The sequence below is a fragment of the Gopherus evgoodei genome, chromosome 3 (genome assembly GCF_007399415.2).
Source record: "Gopherus evgoodei ecotype Sinaloan lineage chromosome 3, rGopEvg1_v1.p, whole genome shotgun sequence".
In the NCBI taxonomy this organism is placed as follows: domain Eukaryota; kingdom Metazoa; phylum Chordata; order Testudines; family Testudinidae; genus Gopherus; species Gopherus evgoodei.
The window spans coordinates 178,892,151-178,919,908 of NC_044324.1; the positions used below are offsets into that span (position 1 = coordinate 178,892,151).

At 48.0% G+C, this 27,758-nt stretch overlaps 1 protein-coding gene across 6 annotated transcripts in view; it reads left to right on the forward strand.

The window, feature by feature from the left end:
• The window catches only part of CENPF (centromere protein F), a 117,029-nt gene that overhangs the window by 16,811 nt on the left and 72,460 nt on the right, over positions 1 to 27,758 (forward strand). For 4 of the 6 annotated variants that reach the window (XM_030557525.1, XM_030557524.1, XM_030557531.1 and 1 more), the window contains 4 exons: positions 2,142 to 2,338; positions 16,914 to 17,029; positions 18,207 to 18,298; positions 20,690 to 20,981. In XM_030557525.1, the coding sequence (XP_030413385.1) occupies positions 2,142 to 2,338; positions 16,914 to 17,029; positions 18,207 to 18,298; positions 20,690 to 20,981 (697 nt within the window). The remainder of the gene's footprint in view (positions 1 to 2,141; positions 2,339 to 16,913; positions 17,030 to 18,206; positions 18,299 to 20,689; positions 20,982 to 27,758) is intronic. The other 2 variants (XM_030557528.1, XM_030557527.1) reach the window with 2 other exon arrangements.

Here is a 27,758-nt window from a genome sequence, read left to right on the forward strand (position 1 = left end):
CGGCTGCAGAGCCCCGAACTGGTGGCTGGGGCCCCAGCCTGGTAGTAGAGCCCCCCGGACTGGTGGCCGGGACCTGGAGCCGGCAGCAGACTGAGCAGGGCTGGCGGCTGGTACCCAAAGCCAGCAGCAGAGCCCCTGGGACTGGCGGCCAGGACCCGGTCAATGTCAGTGCCAATGAAAATCCGCTTGCTTGCTGCCTTTGGAACGCATGCCATAGGTTGCCTACCCCTGAGTTAGGCTGTATTCTCAGTACACAAGCCACCTATCCTAGTGACCAATGTGGTCTCATTGTTTTCTTGTACTCTCCCCTTTTTCCTTGTCTTGTACTTAAATTGTAATCTCTTTTGGGTAGGGACCGTCTTTTAATTTTATCTGTGCAGCTCCTAAAACAGTGGGGTCTTGGTCCATGACGAGGGCTCCTAGGTGCTACGGTAATAGCAAACAGTCATTTATACAATGCGTGTAGAATGCTGTGCAAACATTAATTTTATGAGGCACAGTGGGGGGAGGTAAAAAAATTTAATACCTTTTTATGGAAATTGTTTTGATAAATTGATTGTACAAGGTGCTTTATAAAACAAATTATTTCTACAAATGAACATGTGTGAACATGTCACTTTGTGTAAAATGTAATTTTTATAAACATACCAAAATTGTCATGCTGATAATTTACACCCAGTTTCTCATATCAGATGTTCATTGGTATTTTGTGAAGGATTAGCTCAACTTTGTTTGTACCCAGCAAAAGGCTCATTCAGATTGACACAAACTTGTCTGTATGGGCATGGTGGTTTCAAAGTACTGGAGTACACTCTGTTGCAATGGCGTATTAAAAATTGCTGCTTTTATTTTTGTAGGTTCCTAGGCCGGAAGGGACCACTGTGATCATCCATTCTGATCTTTTTATATAACAAAAATAACAGAACCTCCTAGAAATAATTCCTAGAGCAGATCTTTTAGAGAAACATCCAATCTCAACTTGAAAATTTAAAATTATGTACGACAGTAATAATTCCCCACTTATGCATCAGCATAGTTTGAACCCCAAATATTCATCATTGTAGCACAGACTGCTCTTGCTTGAGCTAAAAGGACTAACTCTTAGGTGAAGAACCTACAATTTAATCAGGGCTTTAGTCACAAAAAAGCCATAACACCTAGGTTTTTAGCTGATAAGATTAATATCTGCATAACGTCTTTGCTGCCATCAGAAATTGCCATACCATTAAAATGTAGACTACCTACTAGCAGTTTTTATGCTAATACTTACACTGTGAGCAGTGATTGACACCTGTGTAAGGTAGTGAAGGAAAATTACACTAGCCCACTATCCAGGCCTTGCTGTGTATTCGGTCTTAAACTGTCACTGGCCTCTTGCTCTGGTAGTGCTTTTTTGGGACACTTCTAAGTCTAGTATCTCAAACTATCAGGGATAGGAATGTATGCTGTATACCTTGCAAAGGCTGGGAATATCAAATCTGTTTTCCAATGCTACATAACACAACACAGATCATGAGAGAGAGGATCTTGAAATTGTATTATTCTGATTTCTATCTTACATCTGTGCTTCAAATCAGACATGGCTATTCTAGATGCTATCTTGAGGAAATGCAACTTGAGCATTGATCTCTAACTCTAGTCATTCAGGAAATACTGGTTGCTAACACTGACTGATCACCATCTTGCTCCTCTCCCTTCAAATCTGAGTCATGTGGCTTTTAAGTTTAACTCTTCTGAATGATGTGCAAGGGCTGTAATCACTTTATTGGTCTGGATAGGTGCTTTTTATAACCAATACACTCTTCGAAGAACAGATGTGGGGCCACTTGTTAGAGAAATTAGATGACTTGTGGTGACTATGTATTTTGATTTTAAATGTTATACAGGGAAGGCGTCTTTTCAAAAATGTAATATGGGCATTGATAGAATAGCAAAATAGTTTTGTGCATAACTGAAATTTTCAGTGCTGTCTGGCGTCTGAAATGTAGTGAACAAAAATATTCAAATACCACTTTTTTTTATAAAGCAGAATTTTTCTTTTGTAAGTGCTCTCCACACTGCACTTTGAATAAAGATGTTTATTCCTAGGCTTATTCAAAATCTAAAAATAAGATTTTTTTAAAATTGACCGATCAAATTAGGTTGAAAATGAAAAAAATGAAGGCGCAACACTAAAAAGAGAAAACCAGAGCTTGATGGAATTGTGTGATAATCTTGAGAAAACAAAGCAGAAAATTTCACATGATCTTCAAGTAAAAGAATCACAAGTTAATTATCAAGCGGGACAACTAACTTCAAGCAAGAAACAAATTGAAAGACTAGAACAGGAACTTAAAAGGTGAGACCTTACTGTTGTCCTTTAACTTTAAGTGTGACTGTTATCCCATTTAAGTATTATTTTTGCTTAGACATGTAAATAACTGTCAAATTATTGTCTTTGTCCACTTTATCTTATTTTAATTTAACTGTATTCCATATTTTAAAGAAGTTTGTGTTTGTGGCCAAAATTTTCAAACCTGGGTGCCTAAAACAAGGCTCCTAAGTCCCATGTTTAGGCCTCTAAATAAAGTGGTTTGATTATCTGACATAATGCATACCTGGAACTCCCACTAAGCCCCGTGGAATTCATAGGTACTCAGCACATTTCAGTATTTGGTCTTTTCTTTGTTGGGCTAAGAAGTTGTTTTTCAAACCTGTTAGCTTAACAGGATTGAAAAAAATATATGTACTTTTTGCCTGTCAAGATAAGACCTTTCATATAAGTGCCTAAATATGGACTTAGAAGCCTAAGGCCTTGCTTACACTTGAAAGTTGTCTTAGATAAATTTTGCTTTCTTCTTCGAGTTCTTGTTTACGTCCATTCTGTGTTAGGTGTGCACATGACGCGTACACAAGTGTCGGAAACTTTTTCCTTTAGCGGCTCCTGGCTGGTCCCCCGCTGGCCCGATCCCCTCCAGTTCCTTACCGTCCATGGTGTCATTGGAAAAACCTCTTGCTCTCTTAGGAGAAACAATCCCGTAGCCTTAGAAGTACATAGCTGTTATCAGTTGGTTAGCATTTCATTGTTGTTGGACGCTAATAGATTAGGTGCTTGGAGGATTCCAGCACCTGCCCCAGGCCATGGGGCATGCCATAGGCCCAAGGATTTAAGGCTTGCGGCACGTGGCGCAAGCCTATGCCAGTTAGTGACCCCCACGACTCCTGTCCATATTGCCTAGGGGAAGCTCACCAAACGGAGAAGTGTAAGATCTGCAAGGCCTTTAAGCTGAGAACAGAGAAAGAGACTTTCGCTTAAAGCAGTTGCTGATGAAGGCCGCGCTGCAGCTATCGGACCTGAAACACCCAAAGTTGGTCCCAACCTCCTTGGTGTGGAGCACTCCGTAGTCATTAAGAGACCCAATACCAGCCAAGCACCATAAGCCATCGGCCTTGGGACACCATAGTAGGCCCCAGCAGCGCTCATCTTCTTTGGTGTAGCCCAAGGCAAGATCAAAGGAGGGGCGCGGACGCTCCCCGCAAAGGAGACCAGCTCCATATCAGGCCCCGGGTACCGGGAAGAGCGAGATGGACACTGCACTGACTTTGGCACTGATGCCGCAAGTCCCTCAGTCCAGCCAGATGTGAACTCAGTGTGGATGAAGGCCTTGAGGGCGTAATAGATGAGCCCTCCACACCTGACACCCGTGAGACTGCAAAAGACCTCATCAAATTGTTGAAGGCGAGCCCCTTCCTGGCCAGGGAGAAGTCTCCGGCACCTGGGCCCAGGGTGCCGTTGAAGGGAAAGCCGGCAGTGGTGCGCCCCTTGAGGTCACCATCCTGGCACCGCTCCCAGTGTTGGTCCCAGTCGAGCTCAGAGTTGGTAGATTCCCAGTTACCCTTGACTGCCAGAGGCAAGTCAACGCGTGCATTTAGTGCAGGACACACGACGCTTCCTGGCACACCCCATCCTCGGGACTGGCACCAGGAGGAGAGGAGCCAGGAGTCGCTGAGGGCTCCCAGAAGGCTCCTGTCTCGGTCCAGAGAGCAGCAGTACGGGTCCTGCTCCTGATCAGCAAGAAGCGGATTGTCAGCTTTCTGCCAACACAGATTGACAGCACCACTATGGCCTTCGCACTCCGGCATCACCGGAGTCTGGTGCCAACTTGGGCCGATACAGCTACCCACAATGGGCTCCAGAAAGCAGGGTGGTAACCACAATGGGGATCACCAGGGCACTGGCCCTTCTGGACCATTTGGGCCTACTACCAACGTTAAGGTGCTCCCTCTAAGGCCAGCTACTCAGTACTGTGGTCCCGGTCCCCGCACCAACGCTCTTCTGTAATGGAAGCTACCATGTCCAAGCCATCTGCAGCCTCGCCGAGTGAGAAACTGGAGAGCCCAGCACCATGCCCAGTGCCGCCCCCTGGCCACCAGCCCCAGCCGGAACCCCTTCCCTTGAGGGAGAGGGACCAGGGTGACCAGCTGGAGGAAGCTGAGCAACTGCCAACTTCCTCGTCATCCCCGGATGAAGTGGTAGCAGGCACGGCGGTAACAGGACCTCTGCCAATAGATCATAAAGCCCACGAAGAGCTGCTAGTTAAGGTGGTCCATAACTTGGAATTGCAAGCCGAGGAGACGGTTGAGCAGGAGGACCCCATGGTGGACATTCTGAACCCAGAAGATCCATCCAGAATAGCACTCCTGCTCATTAAGACCATTCAGTCTAATTACATGACTATATGGCAGACCCTAGCATCCAGCGCACCAACAGCCAAGGGTGTGGAGCACAGATACTTCATCCCATCAAAAGGATACAACTTATTAATCTGCCACCCAAGCCCATGTTCCCTGGTAGTCTCGACGGTAAATGAGAGAGTGCCATGGGCAAAAGGCTCTGGCCCCCAAGGCCAAGGAGGCAAAATGCCTAGACCTGTTTTGGCAGGAAGGTGTATTTGTCAGGGGGCCTTCAGTTGAGGATTGCTAACCACCAGGCTATCCTCAACAGGCATAACTTCAACTCCTGGATGGCAATGGGGAAGTTTAGGGACAACTTCCCACAGGGCTCCCACCAGGAGTTCACGGCCCTAGTGGAGAAAGGCAGGGTCGTAGCGAAAACCTCCCTCCAAGCTTTCTTGGACTCAGCGGCTGCGACTGCCAGGACAGTCGTTTCCGGCATGGTCATGCGGTGCTCAGCGTGGCTTCAGGAGTCAAGTCTCCTGCCAGAGGTCCAGAATTCGCTCCAGGACCTTCCCTTCGAAGGGTCTGGACTCTTTTCGGACCAGACGGACACAAAGCTGCATAGCCTCAAGGACTCTAGAGCTACACTCAAGTTGCTGGGTATGCACACCCCGGTGACTCAGAGGAAGCCCTTTAAGCCATAGCCTCCTCCCCAGCGCCAGTACCAGCCTCATCCTCCACAGGAGCCTTACCTCAGGCGAGGCAGACACAACAGGAGGTGGCGCAATAATAACAATAACTCCAATAGGCCAGAGCCAAGGCCAGTGTAAATCTCAGCCAGGCTCTAAGCCAGGCTTTTGAAGGTGCGCTTGAGGAAAGCATATCAGATCAACTACTGGATCCATCCCCTTGTTTCCTCATCCACCAGTCCCGCTTCTCCCGTGAGTGGTCCAGCATTACGTTGGACCGTTGGGTGTTACACATGGTGTGAAGCGAGTACACACTACAGGTTTTCCTCCTTGCCAACGCCCCCCCACCCCCCTTCCCCATCCCTCTTCAAAGACCCTTCTCACAAGTATCTCCAAGATAATAAGGAGGTTCACTCTCTCCTAGAGGTAGGGGCAGTACAGATAGTACCCTTAGCCCTAAGAGAGAGAGGGTTCTGCTTCCACTATTTCCTCATCCCCAAGGCTAAAGGGGGCCTTCGGCCCATTCTAGACCTGTGTGGACTCAACAGGTTCCTAGTCAAGGTCCAGTTCTGCATGGTCTCTCTGGGCACCATCATCCCTTCCCTGGATCCAGGAGACTGGTACGCTGCCCTCAACATGAAGAATGCGTATTTTCATATCACCATCCACCCAGCGCATCGCCAATTTCTGCTCTTCACCATAAACCAAGAACATTATCAGTTTGCTGTTTTACCGTTTGGCCTAGCTGCGGCCCCACAGGCATTCACAAAAGGTGTGGTGATGGTGGCAGCATTCTTTCGGAGGCAGAGGATTCGAGTTTACCCATACCTCGACGAATGGCTCCTGGTGGGTCAGTCCAAAGAAGAGGTTCGGTCCCATGTGCAGATGGCCCTGAGTCTATTCTGCAAGCTTGGGCTTCTGGTCAACGTTTCCAAGTCCACTCTCGTGCCAAAGCAGAGAGTGGAGTTCATAGGGGCAGTCCTGGACATGGTACAGGAAAGGACGAGCCTTCCAGAATCGCAAATCCAGGCCATCCAACAAGCAGTGAACTCTGTGTCAGTTCCCCACTACAACGGCCAGATGTTGCCTGTGGCTTCTAAGCCACATGGCAGCTTGCACACATGTGGTCAAGCATGCCAGACTGAGAATCAGGATTCTGCAGGCTTGGCCCGCCTGTGTATACCACCCAGGCAGGGACCTTCTAGACTTGATAGTGACAGCATCGGGGGACATTCTGGACTACCTGATGTGGTGGCAGTCCCAGACCGCGGTTTACGAAGGCATTCCCTTTGCCGCACAACAGCCAGACTTGATGCTGGTAACAGATGCATGAGACCTCGGATGGGGGGCTCACTTGGGGGACCTCAGGAACTAGGGCATGTGGTTGGGGGCAGAGCAATCGCTCCATATCAACATGAAGGAGCTCAGGGTAGTTCGTTTAGCATGCCAGACCTTTCACGTCACTCTGAGTGGTCACTGCATGACAGTCCTGACAGACAACATGACCGCCATGTTTTACATAAACAAGCAGGGCAGAGCCTGTTCCTCCCTGCTCTGCCACGAGGCTCTCCTCCTCTGGAACTTTTTGCATAGCTCACACAATTAACCTACAGGCAGTGTATCTCCTGGGGGAGCAAAACAGGATGGCGGACCACCTCAGCAGGTCTTACTGCATGCACGAGTGGACGCTCAGAGCAGACATCGTGCTATCGCTCTTCCAGAAGTGGGGTTTTTCCCCGGGTGGACCTGTTTGCTACTGAGGGCAACACCCAGTGCCTGCAGTTCTGCTTGTTCCATGGTTGCAGCCCGGGCTCAATAGCCGATGCATTCGCAATTCCTTCTCCTGGTGCACAAGGTACTGCTCGAGGTGCGCAGGGACAGGGCGTCGATCATTCTCGTTGCCCCGGCCTGGACCTGCCAGCACTGGTTCACCACACTCCTGGAGTTGTCGGTGGAGGCCCCAATAACCCTGCCCCTATGCCAGGACCTCGTTACGGAGGGAGGCTTCTCCACCTCAACCTGTAATTGCTGCTTCTGACAGCATGGAAGCTATGTGGTTAAATGCTTTGGAGAGCCAGTGCTGCCTGTGCAGCAGGTTCTGTTTGGTAGTAGGAAGTCCTCTATTAGGACGACTTACTTGGCTAAGTAGAAGTGGTTCTCGTGCTGGTGTGGGTCACAACAGGTGCAGCCGCACCAGGCCCCAGTGCCGGCCATGCTAGAATACCTACTGCAGCTCAAGCAGCAAGGGCTGGCCCTGTCCTCTATTAAGGTGCACCTGGTGGCTATCTCAGCCTTCCTCCCAGGGTTTTCAGGCAGCTTGGTTTTCTCCCACCAAATGGTGGGGTGATTCCTCAAAGGTCTGAAAAGGATGTTCCCTTACTTGCACCCCCCAGTCCCTCCATGGAATCTCAGCTTAGCCCTTTCTGAGCTCATGGGGTCCCCTGTTTGAGCCCCTGGCTACCTGCTCCCTCCTCCACCTTTCCTGGAAGGTGGCATTCCTGGTGACGATCAGCTCGGCCAGAAGGGTATCTGAGCTGAGGGCTCTCACTTCAGAGCCGCCATACACTGTGTTTCACAAACACAAGATGCAGCTCCACCCACACCCTAAGTTCCTCCCAAAGGTGGTTTCACAATTCCATCTGGGCCAGGACATTTGTCTGCTGGTGTGTTTTCCCAAACCCCATGCGGACCTGAGTCACCGCAGCCTGCACATCCTGGATGTCCACCGAGCATTGGCATTCTACTTGGAGCGTACCAAGTCCTTTTGTAAATCTATGCAGCTGTTCGTAGTTGTAGCTGAGCAGATGCGAGGCCTTCCGGTGTTGGCGCAGCGAATCTCGTCATGGAGTACGAACTGCATTCGGGTGTGTTTATGACCTCGCTGGTGTCCCGGCTCCGGCAGTCACGGCCCACTAGACCAGAGTGCAGGCAGCTTCCGTGGCTTTCCTGGCACAGGTCCCTATCCAGGAGATCTGCAGGGCAGCCACCTGGTCATTGGTGCACACCTTACGACCCACTATGCAGTCAACAGCAGGCACGAGAGCATGCGGCAGTTGACAAGGCGGTCCTCCCATCGATTGTCTCGTGACTCCTACCCTTACAAGGTAAGCTTGTAATTCACCTAATGTGGAATGGACATGAAGAAGCACTCAAAGAAAGAATGGTTACTTTACTTTACCTTTTCGTGACTGTTGTTCTTCGAGATGTGTTGTTCACATCCATTCCACCACCCACTCTCCTACCCCTCTGTCAGAGTCTCTGGCAAGAAAGAACTGGAGGGGGTTGGGCCACCGGGGGTATATATACACAGTGCAGTGGAACTACTCTGGCGAGGCCCCGCTGGCCCGCTAGGAGCTGCTAAGGCAAAAAATTTCCGACACTCGTGCACACGACGCACACATACCTAATGTGGAATGGACTTGAATAACACATCTCCAAGAACAACAGTTACAAAAGGGTAAGTAACCATTCTTGTTTTATAGCATAGCTTGGTGTGTGTCCACTTTTAATTTTCTCTACTCCAACAAAACCATCTGCTTTTTTCTAGCATTAATTATTTCTCTTTTCAGAATGACATAAGTCCCCTGCAAGTATAGTTCTCATGGATGCATACATATCAGTATAAGCAATCCTCTAGCTTCAATCCCACAATGCAACTTTCCATTTCAGAGTGACTGTGTGTCTGGTAGTACTCTTGAACTCCACTGTCCAGGGTACAGAGACCTGGAAGTTGTCCTTACCTCGCTTTTAAATGTTTCTTCACAGCAACATCTGTTCCTGTTCCCTGTTCCATTTTCACTGAATATAGCTTCCTAGGTCAGTCTCATGTTACTGTCTATTCCAAGAGGGCGGTGTTCAGTTTCCCTGCACTATGGGGGAAGGAGCATGTGTAGGCACAGCCACAGTACTCTTGAGGGAACAAGAATATTTACAGCAATTTGGTGAAGGCTGTATCAGAACTCAGCTACCACACAAAGGAAAAGGAGTTGAGGCAGTGGTACCAGAAAGTGAAGAACAGATGAATTTTGGAGCCACCTGCATGACCTGTCTCATAGTGAGCTGGGTACTATATTCTGGAGGGACCCACCTCCTCTCTCTAACCCTGTGGGCACTCTGCGTCCTGGTGACAACAAGGAAATCCCTTCCCTGGAGTAATGGATGAGCGAGAGGTGTCTGGCCCTCACCAGGAAGGTGGGGACAAAGAGGGATACAGCAAGTTGAGTGACAACCAGGAGCTGTTTCATACCTAGCCATGACGTGTATCAATGTTTCCTGTGTGGGCAAAGGCAGACTGTGATAGGTGAAAGTGGTTAATATCCCATTAAATAAACTATTGTCTGCTGATATGCATTAACTTTTGGCAAATGCATACTTGTGTGCTTACATTGTCAGTTCTTCCCAGATAGTGAAGTGGTATTTCCCACATATCCTCTGCATACCCCCCACTGTGGCTGCAACAATCAGCCATTACTCCACATTCCTCACTTTGTCTGTCGCCCATAAGAGATGCTCTGGTGCAGGTTTTTACATTCTCAACCCTCCCAAATTGAACTGCCCCTCACCTAATTTTTATCAGAAGCTGTACCCAAATCTAGATCTAGTGCCCACATTATAATCAAATCTTCCTCTCAGAAAGACAGACTAGCATACAGTGTACTGAGAACATCTCTTTAAATCATTATTTTTACTGCAAAGATTCTAACTGCACTAGCAGCATATGGCAGAATTGTTTGTAGCAAAGTCAATGAAGCAGAATTGACAATAACTGGCTTGATAAAGTTTGATATCCTAGGATTACAAGTATATACAGAATCTGTACACACACATAGTTCTCTAATAGCACTTAAAGGCATTACATGTAGCTTGGCAAGGTACTATAACCCATGAATAGAAACAGTGCACTCAAGGCTTAGAAAATTGATACAGCATTGCAAGGGTACTGATCTGATGGCAGTATCTACAGTGTGGAAAGTCAGCCTGAATTGCAAGTGTATACATACCACTTGGATCAGATAGACCTACCACAAAGGGGAGACACCTTGAATTTTAAACATTTCAAGGAACACTATGGTCAGAGACAAAGAAAAGAAGCAAGTAAACGCATGTCAGTTGGTACACCATCAGTTGGTGTCTTGCTGTAATTTGAGATACAGACAGAGCAGCCTGTTAATTTTTACACACAAAGCTTTCTGGGCACAATTTCACAGAAGACTTGCCCAAACATTATGTTGAAGGTACGCTTTGGTCAGCCCACCATGATATGGCACATTCCCCATGCCACTTTGCCAGGCCCTCTGAGGGGAATTATTGCAGAAAACAGCGTGTTTGCATACTTCCATGGGCAGATTAAGACTTTCTTAAACAGCTCTTTCTTTGCCACTTTGGGATCATCAAGGAGCATGACTTCCTGAAATAAGTGCTGTTATCTTTATTGAATACTATCCTTTTTATATATCTGAATGAACCCCCTCCCCTCCCCAAGGCATTGGGATAAGAAACCCTGATCTACTCTCCATGTAAGGTCTAGCACTCATTATGCTTTAGTAGGTTGGAGGCAATCCAAATAGGTATGCTGTTCAGGGTGGGCAAATCTGAGTAGCTGCAATGTTATGTCAGGAAAGGATGCCTCCCTTCCTCTCTACCTAACAGCTCTCTGTTTATCCCTAAGGGTATGTCTACACTGTGGGATTATTCCGATTTTACAGAAACCAGTTTTTTAAAACAGAATGTATAACGTCGAGGTGCACTTAGCCACACTAAGCACATTAATTCAGTGGTGTGCGTCCATGTACTGAGGCTAGCGTTGATTTCTGGAGCATTGCACTGTGGGAAGCTATCCCATAGTTCCTGCAGTCTCCCCTGCCCATTGGAATTCTGGGTTGAGATCACAATGCATGATGGAGCAAAAACAGTGTCGCGGGTGATTCTGGGTAAATGTCATCACTCAATCCTTCCTCCATGAAAGCAACGACAGACAATCATTTCACGCCCTTTTTCTCTGGATTGCCCTGGCAGATGCCATAGCATGGTAACCATGGAGTCCGTTTAGCCTTTTTTCACTGTCACTGTATGTCTACTGGATGCTGCTGACAGATGCGGTACTGCAGTGCTACACAGCAGCATTCATTTGCCTTTGCCAGGTAGCAGAGACAGTTACCAGCTCTATTGCACCGTCTGCTGCTTTGGAAATTGGCAATGATGGTTACCAGTTATATTGTACCGTCTGCTGCTGTCATGGGTGCTTCTAGCTGGCCTCGCTGAGGTCGGCCGGGGGCACGTGGACAAAAATAAGAATGACACCTCAGGTCATTCCCTTCTTTATGTTTTGTCTAAAAACAGAGTCAGTCCTGCCTAGAATATGGGGCAAGTCTACTAGAGAACCAGAGAGCACAGCTGCTCCAGGTCAGAGCCCCAGATATCCCGCAGAAATGATGAGCTGCATGCCATTCTCAGGGGTGCCCTGCAACAACCCCACCCGTTGCTTCCCTCCTCCCACACCCGTCCTGGGCTACCATGGTAGTTAGCCCCCCATTTGTGTGATGAAGTAATAAAGAATGCAGGAATAGGAAACACTGACTTTTTAGTGAGATAAAATGAGGGGGAGGCAGCCTCCAGCTGCTATGATATTCCAGGCAGGACATCTCCATTACTCATTAAAAGGTGGTGAGGAGAGGAGCACAGCCTCCCACTGCTATGATAGTCCAGAATTTCCATTAGATATGAAGGGGGGGAGGGAGAGGAGAGGAGCTCGGCCTCCAGCTCCTATAATGAGAACGGTTACCAGCCCTATTGCACTATCTGCCAGGACTCAATCTCCAGGACACGAAGCTTAAAGCCATTTTTGCCCAGGTGCTCCCGGCCGACCTTACCAAGGCCAGCCAGGAGCACTCACAGGATGATGACGAGGACAGCTATCAGTCATATTGTACCGTACCATCTGCCACCGGGGCGGGGAGAGGATGCTGCTGTTTAGCGCTGCAGCACCCCGTCTACCAGCAGCATCCAGTAGACATATGGTGACATTGAAAAGAGGTGAGGAACTATTTTTTCCCTTTTCTTTGAGGGGGGAAGGGAGGGTAAATTGGTGACATATTCCCTGAACCACCGGTGACAATGTTTTTGACTCTTCAGGCATTGGGAGCTTAGCCAAGAATGCAAATACTTCTCGGAGACTGCAGGAACTGTGGGATAGCTCGAGTCCTCAGTCCCTCCTCCCTCCCTCCATGAGCGTCCATTTGATTCTTTGGCTTTCCTTTACGCTTGTCACACAGCACTGTGTTGAGTCCCTGCTGTAGCCTCTGTCTATCATAACCTGGAGTTTTTTCAAGTGCTTTGGCATTTTGTCTTCTGGAACGGAGCTCTGATAGAACAGATTTGTCTCCCCATACAGTGATCAGATCCAGTATTTCCCGTACGGTCCATGCTGGAGCTCTTTTTGGATTTGGGACTGCATGGCCACCCGTGCTGATCAGCGCTCCACGCTGGGCAAACAGGAAATGAAATTCAAAAATTCGCGGGGCTTTTCTTGTCTACTTGCCCAGTGCATCCGAGTTCAGATCACTTTCCAGAGCAGTCACAATGGTGCACCGTGGGATACCGCCTGGAGGCCAATACCGTCGAATTGCAGCCACACTAACCCTAATCTGATATGTCAATACTGATTTCAGCACTACTCCCCTCGTCGGGGAAGAGTACGGAAATCGGTTTTAAGAGCCCTTTATATCAACATAAAGGGCTTCGTTGTGTGGACAGGTGCAGGGTTAAATCGGTTTAACGCTGCTAAATTCGGTATAAACATGTAGTGTAGACCAGGCCTAAGGTTGAGAGTGAGGCTCTCCTCAAGATTCTCCCTAACACCTGCACAGCTGTCTGGTCACTGTCAGAGCCAAGAGGAAGCACACAGAGAGAGACATTCTCTGTGAGGTTCTGCAGGTCTAAAAGTGAAATGCAAGGGCAGTAAGGCAGCGGTGTGAACAGCTGCTGAAGGAGTAGAGGGAGGACAAAGATGCAAAAAGAAATGCTGCTGCTGATCCAGCTGCTCAAATGAATTGTTGATCAATTATTAAGAATCTCACTGCATTAGTTCACCCACTCCAAAGCATGGATAAATATGGGGTGTTGGCAGGGATCGTAGACACCTCATCCCCTTGTGCCAGTTCCCGCTGTATTCTACTCCCATGGACAACGTCTCAGGGAACAAAGAACTTTGATTACACATACAGTCATCTGTGATGCATTGACATCAAGTCTGCATATTGTACCTGTACCTAGGCAAGGTATATAGCTAGTAAAGTCAATTATCAGTTATATTTTTTTTGTATGTCAAGCTTGCCATGGTGGTAATAAAGTACATACTTGAAAGCTGGTGCAACTTTATTTTGACTTTTTGGTATTGCAGTGCTAGAAAATAATACAACTAGAAAGTCTTCCGTACTTCTGTAATTTACATGCACTGACTTTTTTTAGAAGTGCCTTTATTTAATCTACATATACACCACCTGTACTACACTGATGGTCATAGAAAAATTGAAAGTCTTCCATATTTCAATAACAAATTCTTTAAAAGTCGTGAATGTCACAAATTCCACACTTGTTCTATTAATACTTTCATAGAAATAGGGTTAGGCTATTAGCTACTGTCGAAGTCAGCTTTTAAAGCTTCCTTTACCTGAACTGCATTAGCAATGCAACTGTTAGCTAGCCTATTTCAGATCCAGCCTGTCCACCTCATTCATCCACCCTGGCAAGAGGGTCTCTCAGAGAGTGCTGCATGCTGGGCATTGCATAAGAACAGAATGTTTTACTTGTTGATATGGAGCTTTAACATAAGACCACTCCACTTATCTTGTTCTCTTCCAGCTGTGCCCACTTCACATTCCTTCTTCAGTTGCATAAGTGAGAGTCAAATCTTTCCTTGCTTCTGTCCAGCTTGCTAGTGTGTGGTTTCTTGAGGCAGAGAATTAACGGTAGGCAGTTTCCATAAACTGATTGACATGGAAATGTCATTAATTCCAGTTGGATGGAGTGGGGAGTCTGCTTTCAATATGTAATATAAAACCATGGGTGTCCTGAATTTCTCTGAACCAGCCAGTGTTTGTCAGTAACGTGTCCCTTGTGATCTACCACGGCATGCATAAATTTAGACTGTTTCGTTGTTTAGATGCTTATACGCTGGGCAGGGGGAGTACACAATGTGGATATTTCCCACCTATAACCCCAGCACATTGAGGGAAACCCAGCTTATTGAATTTTTTTCTTTTTTGCACGATTGTCTAGCCTAACTACCCTGTACAGTAGGGTATGCATTATTGTCTTGCATACCTCAGTGATGAGTGTCCTTACCATTGATTTTTTTTTTTTTTTTTTTTTTTGGTAACACCAAATTGATTACCCCACTAATTGATAGCAAACTGATGGTGTAAGATTCCATAAGGCAGTCACCATTTGTTTCCCCACTGTAGGGTAACTCACTTTGCTGTTCCTATGCTGGGGGAGTGGGGTGAGCTGAGCATGTAATTCTAGGAATGAACTTCTGCATCTAAAAGTACTAGAACCACTGATTGTCCCACCACCCATTAGACAGGCACAAACCTGCCACTCCACCAAATGTGGTGGTTCCATGAATAGCCTCTGCATTTATTTTCCAGTTATCCTCAATTGAGTCTTTGAATGCTGAGTCTTTGGGAATATAGCACTAGAGTACCTAGCCAGAGTGCAGCACGTTTTTTGCCAATACAACGCAATGCTATGTAGACATCATGCCACCAGAAGTGGCAGAGTGTAAAATGCACTTTACCCAAATAGTTTTGGCAGTGTCACCATGACAACAGGATTTTTATCACTGCAACTTTCTAGTGCAACTTTTTAGAGAGACAGGCTTGAAAATGTTGACCTAAAACTAACTTTATCACTTATTAATAGAATATAACGAGTTTGGAGCTTATATGACCGTTAGGGGGATTGTTGTGCGTATAGCAGTAGCTTCATAAAATGAAATCATAATAAAGCAATTTAATTATGAACATTGGGGGAGTCTGCCTACATACAGTTTACAAATTGTTTGATATTGGGGACCCTATGTCAGACTGCAAACTCCATTTTGAATGTGGGTCTTTTAGCCTCTATCTTTTTACCTCCATCTTGGACTAAAATTCCAAGTGATGAGGGCATGGGGCTATCTATGATAGTCTGTTAAACTTTGATGATCATTTAAATGGAGCACCCTGGGACAAACCAAGGGCTACCATCTAGGCCAAACTAGTTTTTCAAAATCTGATTTCTAGGAGTTCTGATAACTAAGCAACAGAATCTGTGGTAAGGTACTTTAATTAGCTGATGAGGCTGATTGGGAGTCACCTGACAAAGGGGAGGAAGGAGGTAATAAAAGAGAGTCTCTACATGGGGAAAGAGGGCAAGGAGAGAAAAGACCACAGATACTCCATGATTCAGGGTAGAAACCATGTGCAGGAGGGCAGAGCAAGAGGAAGAATCCTGAACTAGAGGACTCTGATCTCAGTCCAAAGAATGCTCTAAGAGTGATGAGGAAATTGCGGCAGGGAATTGTGTATATGATTTTTTTTTGTTTGTCCAGGTATGTATACTTGCTGTGCTTGCTAATAGAGAGTGTTTTTTGGGAACCCTTGTAAAGTCTGTGTTCGACTATCACAGAGGTTCTCAAACTATTGTTCTGGTGACCCTTTTCACATAGCAAGCCTCTGAGTGCAACCCCCACCCACCATAAATTAAAAACACTTAATATATTTAACGCTATTATAAATGCTGGAGGCAAAGCGGGTTTTGAGGTGGAGGCTTACAGCTCATGCCCGTAATAATCTCCCAGCCCCCTGATGAGTCCCAACCTCCAGTTTGAGAACCCCTGAACTACCACATGTCACTGGAGCTGTGAACTGTGTACCCAGAGTGCCCACAATGTTGGAGCTCTGGGAAAAGGGTGTGTTTAAGTCTGCAGGGTCAATGCTGGCCTGGGTCCTAAGACAGCTAGGTTGTGTGGTCCTAATTCTGTCAAGTGGAACTGAGAGCCTCTGCCCTGGAAGTGTACCAGAGAAGCCAAGGGCAAAAACAGTTGCTGCAGCCTATTCAGGCCAAGGAAAGCTTAAGAGCACAAATCAAGCATATTGGGACCCAAACACAGCAGTCTTGCGAATGTCCAGCAGAGGGAGCTTTATTAGAACTGTGACCCATCTTATTATAATCATTGTAATTGCTTTTCATCCATGTGTCCTTTTTGTGTATAATTTTTAGTTTTGAGTCTTCTGAAATATTAAACCTTGAGTGTATATAACACAATTGTCTCTCTCATATAAGAGAAAATTTAAATAAACAAATATCACTAGAAGTGAAAGTACAGATTCCAATATTTATTTGAAGGTGTCATTATAATCTAGAATTGATCTATAAATGTTTTAGTGATATCTTTATTGTACAAATTTTGTATTTCTTGAATAACCAAAATTGCCATTCAATGTGCATTTTTGGCTCTTAATGTGTGATTGGGCCCTGTTTCTTTCTGTAACTAATTCCTTGCACTTCTAATTCTCTTTTAAACAGGTACAAATCTGAACTTGAGAGAAGTCAGCAAACATTGATTACAGGAGACTTATCACTCAGTAGTACACCACAGAAGAACTTTACTGCTCCTTTAACACCAAATCAAAATCACAATGGTAATTTCCCCCCCTTATTTAATAAGCAATTGAATAAAATGTAAATTCCTTTGAAACTACATGTCATTCCAGAAGCATAAAAGAAAACAAAAGGTGAATGAAGAAAACAGCTGACCTTGTGTTTCTCTTATAATCTATAATTTTCCAATATTTGAAAATTAATTCCCATTATTGAATATGTAGGAATTCAAGTGAGCATGGTTTGTGAGTCCAAGACTATGCTTTGTCTTGATTCAAGGGAGGGTACAAATGCGGATACTAATATGGACATAACACACGTACATCCTAACTAATTATGTTCTATAACAAAATATTCAGGTGAAGTTTTCATTCAAAATAATTGAAATGCAGTTTTACGGGCTGGTGAATCGGGGGCTTGAGGGATTTAGTAGTAAGCGCTCAGAGTTCAAAATGCTTACCAGAGACAATGTGCCATCACACAATTTCCTTGAGTTTAGGGTTGTGAAATTCAGAATCGGCAATACAAAACAGAAAAATTTCATGGACACCAAAACAAGATTTTGCCAAAAACTTCAATTTGGCAACCTGCCTAACAAGTTGGAGATCAGTTCTTGTTCTCCTTTGAAAGCTGAGATTTCAGATGCTTTCCGAAGATGCAAAGCATTTTGGCTATGGTGTTGCTTGAGAAAGTGACTGCTACAGTTATGTAGGAATTAAAGTGGAGAGAAGCAAGATGTGATTTTAGGCTGAGTTTTCAAATGTGTGGTGATTCCCATTATCAAGAAGTTAGGTGTCCAACTCCCACTGATTTTTCTTTTGAAGCTCCTTTGAATATCTGAATCTCAGTGCCTGATATTTTAGTCATGCTACAAATGAATATTAATGCCAGGGAAATGATGGGGAAAAAAAAACTTCATTAAGGTGATATTACAATATACATTTGTACCCCTAGTATTGGTCCCTGAGTCTTGTGCTTCATTTTCATTGTGGCCCTGAGTTCTAGATCTCAGTTTTCAGTCCCTGAACTATTCAGTTTTATTGGTTTTAGAAGAACTCCCCTTGAATCGTTGTCTTAATATATCACTATATATAGAGATTAATGAGGGCTGTTGCTTTTACCACCCTTGTCTAATATTAGGTATAAGAAATGGAATAGGGAAGATATTGTGTATGAAATGAGCCAGATTATTAGCAAATATTCACTGTCAATTTGTAGATTCTAAATTTGAAGAACTCCAAGAAAAATACAGTAAAGAAGTTGAAGAAAGAAAAAGGCTGGAGGCAGAACTGAGAAATATCCAGGTTAAAGTAAGTATACATTTGAAATGGGGTATATAGTATCTCAATCTCCTTTAATGTGTGAAAAGGAGAAAGGTGCAGTTCTTCAAAATTAGCCATATGATTTTTCAGAGGAAGTGGTAATATTAAATTTGTTCAGTGTTCATGCCATTGAGATTAAAGTGTATATTTAAAAAGAGTAAGCAGTGGATATGGTTAATTTTCCGATAGCATTTTCCAAAAGTTAGTGCTAATTAGAATACACAAAAAGGACTTTTTAAACATATTGTTTTCATGTAAATAATCACACATGACTGAGAATTTCTCATTACCCACAGTTATAAAGAGGAATAGAATTTATGCAGAATGCATATGTTTTTGCATTTAAAGTCTGAAAATGATCTTGTATGTTTTCTGTTTTAAAAACAAAACAAACAAAAAACCTAACCTACTCAAGTTGGGCATAGTTCTGTTTTACCACCTTAAGAATATACTACTTCATCATACTTAAATCCTTTTTTAGTAAACTTGTACTGATAACCTACAAACAAAATGAATAAAATACATGTAAAATCACTTTCTAGTAAATTTAAAAGTTTACTTACACAATAAACACAGTGTAAATATCCAGGAATATTCCCATTACAGTTTTTCAGTTGGTGCTTGCTTTTTGGCAGTTTTAAAGACTTATAGTGCTCCCACTGAAGTCAGGGATTAAATTCTTGTTAATTTTGGGGAGCAGTATTGGCGCCCTTAGTGCTTTAGTGTCAAACTCCATTCAAATGTTAGACATATTGGAAAACCAGGTTCAGTAAGTACCAATACCAGCTTCTTCGTATTTTTAGAATGTAAGAATGGCCCTACTGGATCAACCCAATGGTCCATCTAGCCCAGTATCCTGCTTTCTGGATGGTGCCAGATGCTTCAGAGGGAATGAACAGAATAGGGCAATTTATTGAGTGACCCATCACCTGTTATCTAATCCCAGCTTCTGGCAGTCAGAGGTTTAGGGACACAGAGATTGTCCAGTGAAAGAAAAATTTCTGATATTAGAGCCAAAACATGTTTTTTGAGTCCAGGTATTTTGTAAAAATAAGTGCAAATAAATGAGTCTCTCTTGTGTGTGGAATGATTTACATGTAGAATTCTTGCTAATGTGATCACCACACATTTGGAGATTAATAGAGTCCTGAAACAGGTCAAGACTCATCTCTGTGATACCTCCTGCTGTCGTCCTGGAAATTGGCTCTTTCACAGTCTTGGAGCGCTCTCTGCAGGCCCCTGTCTCGCCTTCCCAGGCCCCCATGTTCCTCCTGGACCCCAGTGCCCTTTTTCACTGGGGTTCTGCCCCTTGCAGTACCCCCAAAGTCTTGGTGAGTCTCCCCTTCCCAGAGAACCCCTATCCCTACCTTACCTCAGTCTTGGCTACTGCCAGTCCCCATCTAGTCCCCATTCACTGGGGCAGACTGCAATATGATGGCCACTCATCAATAGCAAAGAGGGTTTGGGCCTGCTGCCTCTGCCTACCCATGGGCTGCCCTCTGCAACCCCAGTACCTTTTGGCCTTGCACTAGGCCAGGAGCCTGGGGGGTTTCCAGACCGGAGCTCCCCAGCTCCTCTTGGCGTCCTCCAGCCCTGCTTCACTTTAGGTACGCTCCCTAGCAGCCAGGCCCTTCTCCATCTAAAGGCAGAGAGGTAGTCTCAAAGCCCCTGGCTCACAGCCCTTTTATAAGGGCCAGCTGTGTTCTGTTTGGGGCATGGCCCCAGCTGAGGCTGCTTCCCCAATTGTAGCGTGTCCCTCCTGCCCCCGGTTCTAAATCCTTTAAGGCAGGAGCAGGGCAACCACCCTGCTACAAGCCCTTAGTCTAAAATGGAGCTATATTTGTCCACAGAACACAAATAAGTATCAGATCTAATTTACAGTAAGTCTAGAACTAAATACATAAATGAATGTTGTACATGTCAACAGCTAGCTTTACAAAAGTGATCCAATTGTGAGGAATGTGGAGGGAAGGTACCTCAGTGTTAACTGATAGGATGCCTCTCTTAAAAAACAAAACGAACTTGATATACTAAATATAAGGAACCAGAAGTCAAACTTCTTGTCATTGAGATGCTGGCCAGCTTAGATATATTTGAACTGAACCCTATTCAGTTGCCTGTGATGTTAGTCGGCGAAGTATTCCAGTCAGTTGACTGTTGGGGGTGTAAAAGCAGGCTGATGTGAATTGTATAGTCCTTTACGCTGATGGATGATATGTGTCACTGACTCTGTTAACAAAAATTGTCACTGACAGCTTGACCTATTGCCCTACCTTATTTCCACAATGCAGTAGTGAATGAATTCTCTTATAAATTGTCAGATATAGAGCTGTGTAAGGTAGATATGCTTTTTTTCTCTCTCTTTTTTTTTTTAAATAGAAAATAAATCATTCTCATCCTCAGAGTACTAAGAGTCACAGAGAGATTGCTCGGCATCAGGCTTCTTCAACAGTGTTCTCATGGCAACAAGAAAAGACATCAAACTGTCCTTCATCCAGCAATCAAGAAACGCCTTTAAAGAGAGGTTTTACTTCATCCCATTTTCCATGGGAACAAGAAGCAACTCCTAGCCACAGTGGCTTAAGATCAAAGAAGACAGATTTCAACAACAGTTTCTCTGACAATTTTGGTAATTCTTCTGGCATTGAGCAATTAAAAACACAGAACCAAGGTCTCTTCTTCGAGTGATTGCTCATATCCATTCCAGTTAGGTGTACGCGCCGCGCGTGCACATTCGTCGGAAAACTTTTACCCTAGCAACTCAGTGGGCCGGCAGGTCGCCCCCTAGAGTGGCGCCACCATGGCGCTCCATATATACTCCTGCCGGCCCACCCGCTCCTCAGTTCCTTCTTACCGCCCGTGTCGGTCGTTGGAACAGTGGAGCGCGGCTTAGCTGACCTCCACTTCCCTAGCTACTCGTTTTCTCGTATATAATTATGTAGTTATAACACTTTTATATATATATTTGTATGGTTATACGTGTTTTCTTTGCTAACATGGTTAGTTTAGTTAGCGGGGTTCAGGAAGTAGCCCCTTCCATGAGCCCAGTGCCGGAGCCATGCATGGCTCACCGGGTTTTCAAAGGGGCCCGGCTTGCCAGAAGCCGCGGCCGAAGAGAGATCTACATGACTCCTGTTTCAAGTGCCTCAGGGAAGCGCACTTGACAGATAAGTGCCCCATTTGTAAGGCTTTTAAGCCGAGAACAAAACGGTGCGGGACTTTCACTTACCCCTCCACCTTGGGCGCCGAGCGATGTTCAAGCGGCGGGCAGAAGCGCCTCCTCGGCACCGGACCCCGCCGGTACCACCAAGGCCTTTCGGCACCGACCGTCGCCGGCACCGATGTCGACTCGGCACCGCTCCCTTCTTCCGAGGTCGAGAGAGTCTACGATTCCTGCTGGTGCCTGGCGGCTCCCCGGCACGCGCCGTGGTTGAGCCCCCTGCTTCCGCTACTTCCGTGCCACCTGCATCGCAGCCAGAGAGCTTGCCTAAGTTGCGTTATCCGGCACCGTCACCTGCAGAGGCACCGATGACTTCGGCTCCGTCGATTCCAGTCCCCCAGGACCATGGATTCCGGTGCCTGGCAGCTCCCCGGCTCGCGCCGTGGTAGAGCTTACTGCTCCTGCTGCTTCTGTGCCAGCTGCACCACAGCTAGACAGCTCGTCTAAGACGACTCGCCCGGCACCGACGACGTCGGCACTGTCGATCCCGGTCCCACGAGGGCCGTAGAATCCGGTGCCTGATGGCTCCCCGGCACGCGCCGTGGTTGAGCGTATTGCTCCTGCTGCTTCCGTGCCAGCGGCACCGCAGCCAGAGAGCTCGTCTAAGTCGGATCGCCCGGCGCCGACACCTGCTACGGCACCGATGACGTCGTCACCGTCGATCCCGGTCCCACAAGGGCCGTAGAATCCGGTGCCCGACGGCTCCCCGGCACGCGCCGTGGTTGAGCGTATTGCTCCTGCTGCTTCCGTGCCAGCGGCACCGCAGCCAGAGGGCTCGTCTAAGTCGGATTGCCCGGCACCGGCACCTGCTGCGGCACCGATGACGTCGGCTCCGTCGATCCCGGTCCCACAAGGGCCGTAGAATCCGGTGCCTGACGGCTCCCCGGCACGCGCCGTGGTTGAGCTACTGCTCCTGCTGCTTCCGTGCCAACGGCACCGCAGCCAGACAGCTCGTCTACGTCGGATCGCCCGGCACCGACACCTGCTGCGGCACCGATGGCGTCGGCACCGTCGAGCCCCGGTCCCGCAAGGGCCGTAGGATCCGGTGCCTGGCGGCTCCCCGGCATGCGCCGTGGTTGAGCTAAGGCTCCGGCTGCTTCCGTGCCAACGGCACCGCAGCCAGAGGGCTAGCCTAAGTCGGAGCGCCCGGCACCGACACCTGATACGGCACCGATGACGTCGGCACCGTCGGTCCCGGTCCCGCAAGGGCCGTAGAATCTGGTGCCTGACGGCTCCCCGGCACGCTCCGTGGTTGAGCTCCTGCTCCGGCTGCTTCCCTGCCAACGGCACCGCAGCCAGAGGGCTACTCTAAGTCGGATTGCCCGGCACCGAAGCTTCTGAGGCACCGACAACATCGGCACCGTCGATTCCAGTCCCACAAGGGCTATCGAATCCGGTGCCCGACGGCTCCCCGGCACGCGCCGTGGTTGAGCGTATTACTCCCGCTGCTTCAGTGCTGACGGCACCGCAGCCAGACAGCTTATCTAACTCGGTTCGCCCGGCACCGGCACCTACCGAAGCTCTAATGACCTCGGTACCGTGGATCCCGGTCCCACGAAGGCCGTCGAATCCGGTGCCGGACAGCTCCCCAGTACGCACTGTGGTTGAGCCTGCTGTTCCCTTCACGCCGGAGATGTTACCAACGGCGAGGGCTCTCAGTGCCATGACAGAGTCAGTGCTGCCTGACCCGGGCACCGCCGGTACGGGTAATACAGTCTCTTCAGGGGACTGTCCCCTGTCAGTACAGCAGAGCGGCACCGTTCATGATCACGGTCCCGCAGACACTCCAAGTCCTGTCGGCACGCCGGACACCACTGGCAGTTCCGGTGCTGTTTTCCTCGGTACTGGTCACACTCGCTGCACCGGTCGGTATCCCGTTCGCCGACCCGCTATCGGCACCGTTCCGACATCTGGCACCGGGGCAGGTACCTTGACTCCTGTAGCCCTTCTCCGAGCCTCGAGATCTCGGTCGACCTCCCGACACCGTTCTGGTTGCGGGTCTGGATCTCGTTCCAGGTACCGATACGCCTCCCGATGCCGGTCCCCGGTGCCGAGTTGGGCAAGGTCCGAGTGAGTCAGAGACTCGGCCCGTGCCTTCTTTTAGTACCTCCATGGCCGTCGGGACACGCATCCGTGTCATCCCATATGCGCAGATTTTATGCTCAGGACCACGATCCTGATATGATGGCCAGCGGGCGCCAGCCCCGAAGCAGAAAGAGCATTGGCAAATGCAAGGTGTACTCTGCAGGGGCCCTGCAGCTCTGGGTAGCAAAGCAACAAGCCTTGCTTAGCTGCGATAATTATAGCACCTGGGTGAAGGAGTTTCTCACTCAAAACTCCCACCTGGAGTTCGCTGCCGTCTTGGAGGACGGGGGAAAGAATTTACCCTTTGTTGGTAAAGGCATCTTCGCGGCAGAGACAGCCCCAGACTGCGAAGCCTGCTGGATAATAGGGTCCTAATGCGTCTCAGCATGTATACGCCAGCGACCAAACGCAGGCCTTTATGGCCCCAGCCGCCATACTCTGTGCCTAGCCAGAGGCAGAACTCTGGAAAACGGCAAGGCCAAGGTGGTCGCAGACAAACGTCAGGCCCCCTAAAAAGCCAAAGTCAAGGTCCCTCGCAATTACCACTGGGACCAAAGACGGACCTTCCAAGGTTCGCCGGAGGGCGGTGTACCAGTCGCAGGCCGGGATCCCGATCCCGCTTTCTCCTGGCATGGCCCCAGTTACTTTTAGATCGCTGGGTCCTGCGCACGATGGAGCATAGGTACCACCTTTAAATTGCTCCAGCACTGTCCCCCTTCAGCGGACGAAAGGGGCAAGGGGTTTTACTCCCGTTATGCCCTAGTTCCCCACTCGAACACAGGTCTCAGACCTCCCTGGTCCTGCATGGACTCAACCGGTTTGGGATAAGGTTGAAGTTCTGCATGGTATCCCTGGGAACCATTATTCCATCCTTGCCTCCTGGGGGCTACTATGCCGCCCTGGATATGAAGGACGCGTACTTTCGCAATGCCATCTTCCCTCCGCACGGGAGATGCCTCCGCTTTATAGCCAGCGGTGAATACTCCCGGTTTACGGCCATAGTCGCCGCCTACCGTCGCTGATGTCGGATATGCGTTTTTCCGTATCTGGACGATTCGCTTATCCGAGGAGACTCTGAGACACAATATGATTACTATAGAGCAATCCACTCTGGTTCCCACGCAGAGGTTGGGCTTCCTAAGGGCTATCCTGGTCTCCTACCTAGCCGGAGCCTGCTTATCACAACTGCGGTTTTAGGCGATGGCAACAATCATCTGAGGTCTGAAGGCTTTCCCAACGACCTCAGCTCGTTCTTGTCTCAGTCTCCTGGGTCCATGGTTGCCCGCAAGTTTGTAACCAAACACGCCAAGCTCCGCCTCCGTCCTCTCCAAGTCCGGCCCACCTCGGCGTACCGCTTGGACAGGGAGCCAATGGTCATGGTAGTCACCGTTCCCTCGAACGCCTTAGGCTCCCTAGAGTGGTGGCTAACTCCCTCCTTGGTGTGGACAGGGATGCGGTTTCATCCGCCCCAGCCCTCACTGCCCCTGACGGCGGACGCATCATCTCTCTGCTCGAGTGCTCATGGTCACCTCCGAGCTTAAGGCCTTCGGTCTTCTAGGGAGCTGGCATTCCTCATTAATGCCCCAAAAATGAGAGTAGTCCGCCTGGCATGCCAGGGGTTCCAGCGGCAGCTGCGAGGCCGTTGTATCTCGGTGTTTACAGCCAACACAATGGCCAGGTGCTTCATAAGTATTCAGGGGGGACATAGTCCTCCCCCCTTTTTTGTCTGGAGGCCATCCATTTCCGGGTCTTTTGCATGACCCACTCGATGGAGCTGGCGACGTCCTTTCTCCCAGGCGTTCGGAACGTCTTACCTCTTTGACTCAGCAGGTCTTTCCTGTCTTACGAGTGATCACTCTGCCCCATGTGAGGCGTCCCGCTTTCCGGAAGTGGAGATGGTTCCTCACACAGACCTGTTCGCTCACCGCGAGCGCAGGAAATGCCAGGTGTTCTGCTTCTTCCAAGGTCTCTCCTCGGAATCGATCTTGGACGCATTCCTGATGCCGTGGAACGGCCAACTGCATTATGCCTTCCCACTGTTCCCACTGGTTCGTTGGGTCCTGCTCAAACTCCGCAGGGGCAGAGCGCGCATCATCATGATCACTCCAGAGTGGTCCAGGCAGCACTGACATACCACGTCGCTCGGCCTGTCAGCCCAGACCTCATCACTCAGGGCAATGACAGGCTTCGTCACTCGGACCTGCAGCCTCTTCGCCTCACGGTGGCTCCTGCGTACCTGAGTCGGGGTGACAGGCAGCCTTCCACCTGGTCAACGTACCGGGCCAGGTGGAAGCGTTTCCTTTACAGCTGCAGTACGCTCGATCTTGCTCCTGCTGAGGTCTCGATCCCCTCTATTGGCCTGCCTCTGGCCTTCAGCGGCAGGATCTGGCGGTATCATCGCTGAGGATACTCTCAGCAGCCATCCCTACCTTCCAGCAGGCTAAGCTGGACGTTCTGTGTCCCACGCTCTATGGGTTCGAGGTCCCTCAAGGGCTTGGAGCGCTTGCACCCTCGGGTGCGCCGCCCGGCCCCGCCCTGGGACCTCAACCTAGTCTTGGCCAGACGGGTCTCTGAGATCAGAGCTCTTACGAAGGTTCCACAAAGACAAGGTGCAGTTATGACCGCACCCGGCTTTCCTCCCTAAGGTGTTTTGGCCTTTCATGTTACCCACAGCTCAACGCAATGGGCATAACCGTTGCACTCCTTGGACATCTGTGGAGTATTTCCTAAGGTGCCCCAGCTCTGCCCCGGTAGCGGGCCAAAGGGAGGGCTTGCTTGTTTTCCTCTCAGAGGATCTCATCTTGGGTGATGGCGGACATCCCCACTTGTTATGATTTGGCTCATATTTCCCCAAGCCACATCACCGTGCATTCTGCCATGGCTCCGGCTTCATCTGCCGCCTTGCTGGCTCGTGTTTCTACCCACGAGATCTGTCGCGAAGCTCCATTGGTCCTCGGTCCTTACCTTTGCTTCGCAGTCTGCCCTGGTTCAGCAGTCAAGAGAGGCTGTAGCCTCTGGCTCAGCAGTTTATTCTGCCACATTTCACTCCGACCCCACCGCCTTTGTAAGGCTTGGGATTCACCTAACTGGAATGGATATGAGCAATCACTCGAAGAAGAAAAGACGGTTACTCACCTTTGTAACTGTTGTTCTTCGAGATGTGTTGCTCATATCCATTCCGCACCCGCCCTCCTTCCCCACTGTCGGAGTAGCCGGCAAGAAGGAACTGAGGAGCGGGTGGGCCGGCAGGAGTATATATGGAGCGCCATGGTGGCGCCACTCTAGGGGGCGACCTGCCGGCCCACTGAGTTGCTAGGGTAAAAGTTTTCCGACGAATGTGCACGCGCGGCGCGTACACCTAACTGGAATGGATATGAGCAACACATCTCGAAGAACAACAGTTACAAAGGTGAGTAACCGTCTTATCTTGCAAGTGTAGTTATGACTTTAAATCTATTTTATAAATAAGGTCTTTTTTTAAAGATAATAAAAACCCTCTATGTTTAAGGACTTCACTGAAGACTGTTTATATATAAAATGGGGGTAAAATACATACTCAGCTTGTGAGACTTTTTGAGATCTCTGGGTAAAAAACACTATTTAAGTGTTTATAAATCAATAAAATAATTAATAAAAGTTCTTCCAGTATGAAAAAATTAACTGAGTTAAGAAATTGGCTTGTTTTATTGTGTTTTGAATGTAATTCTTTGGAAGATTCTGTAGAGTAATCTGCTCTATCAAGAAGTCATTTTTTCATGGAGATCCTTGCCTGGTTAAACTAAAACCACAGTAGAATAAGCATCTGGAACTTCTTCAATTGAGAATCTTTTTCTCTCTTTCTTTCTACCCCAGCTCTGGCTATACTAGAGAACTTACAACTGCATCGGTGCAGCTGTGCTGCTGTAAGCTCTGTAGTGTAGCCACTCTAAGCCGATGGGATAGAGGTCTCCTGTCGGCTTATTTAGTTCAGGCCCCCACAAGTGGTGGTTGCTATGTCGACGGGACAAGCACTCCTGCCGACATAGTGCTGTCCACATTGGCACTTAAGTCTGTGTAAGTTATGTCGCTCAGGTGGGTGACTAATTCACACCGCTGAACAACATAACGTATATCGACTTGAACTGTAGCGTAGCCATAGTCTCA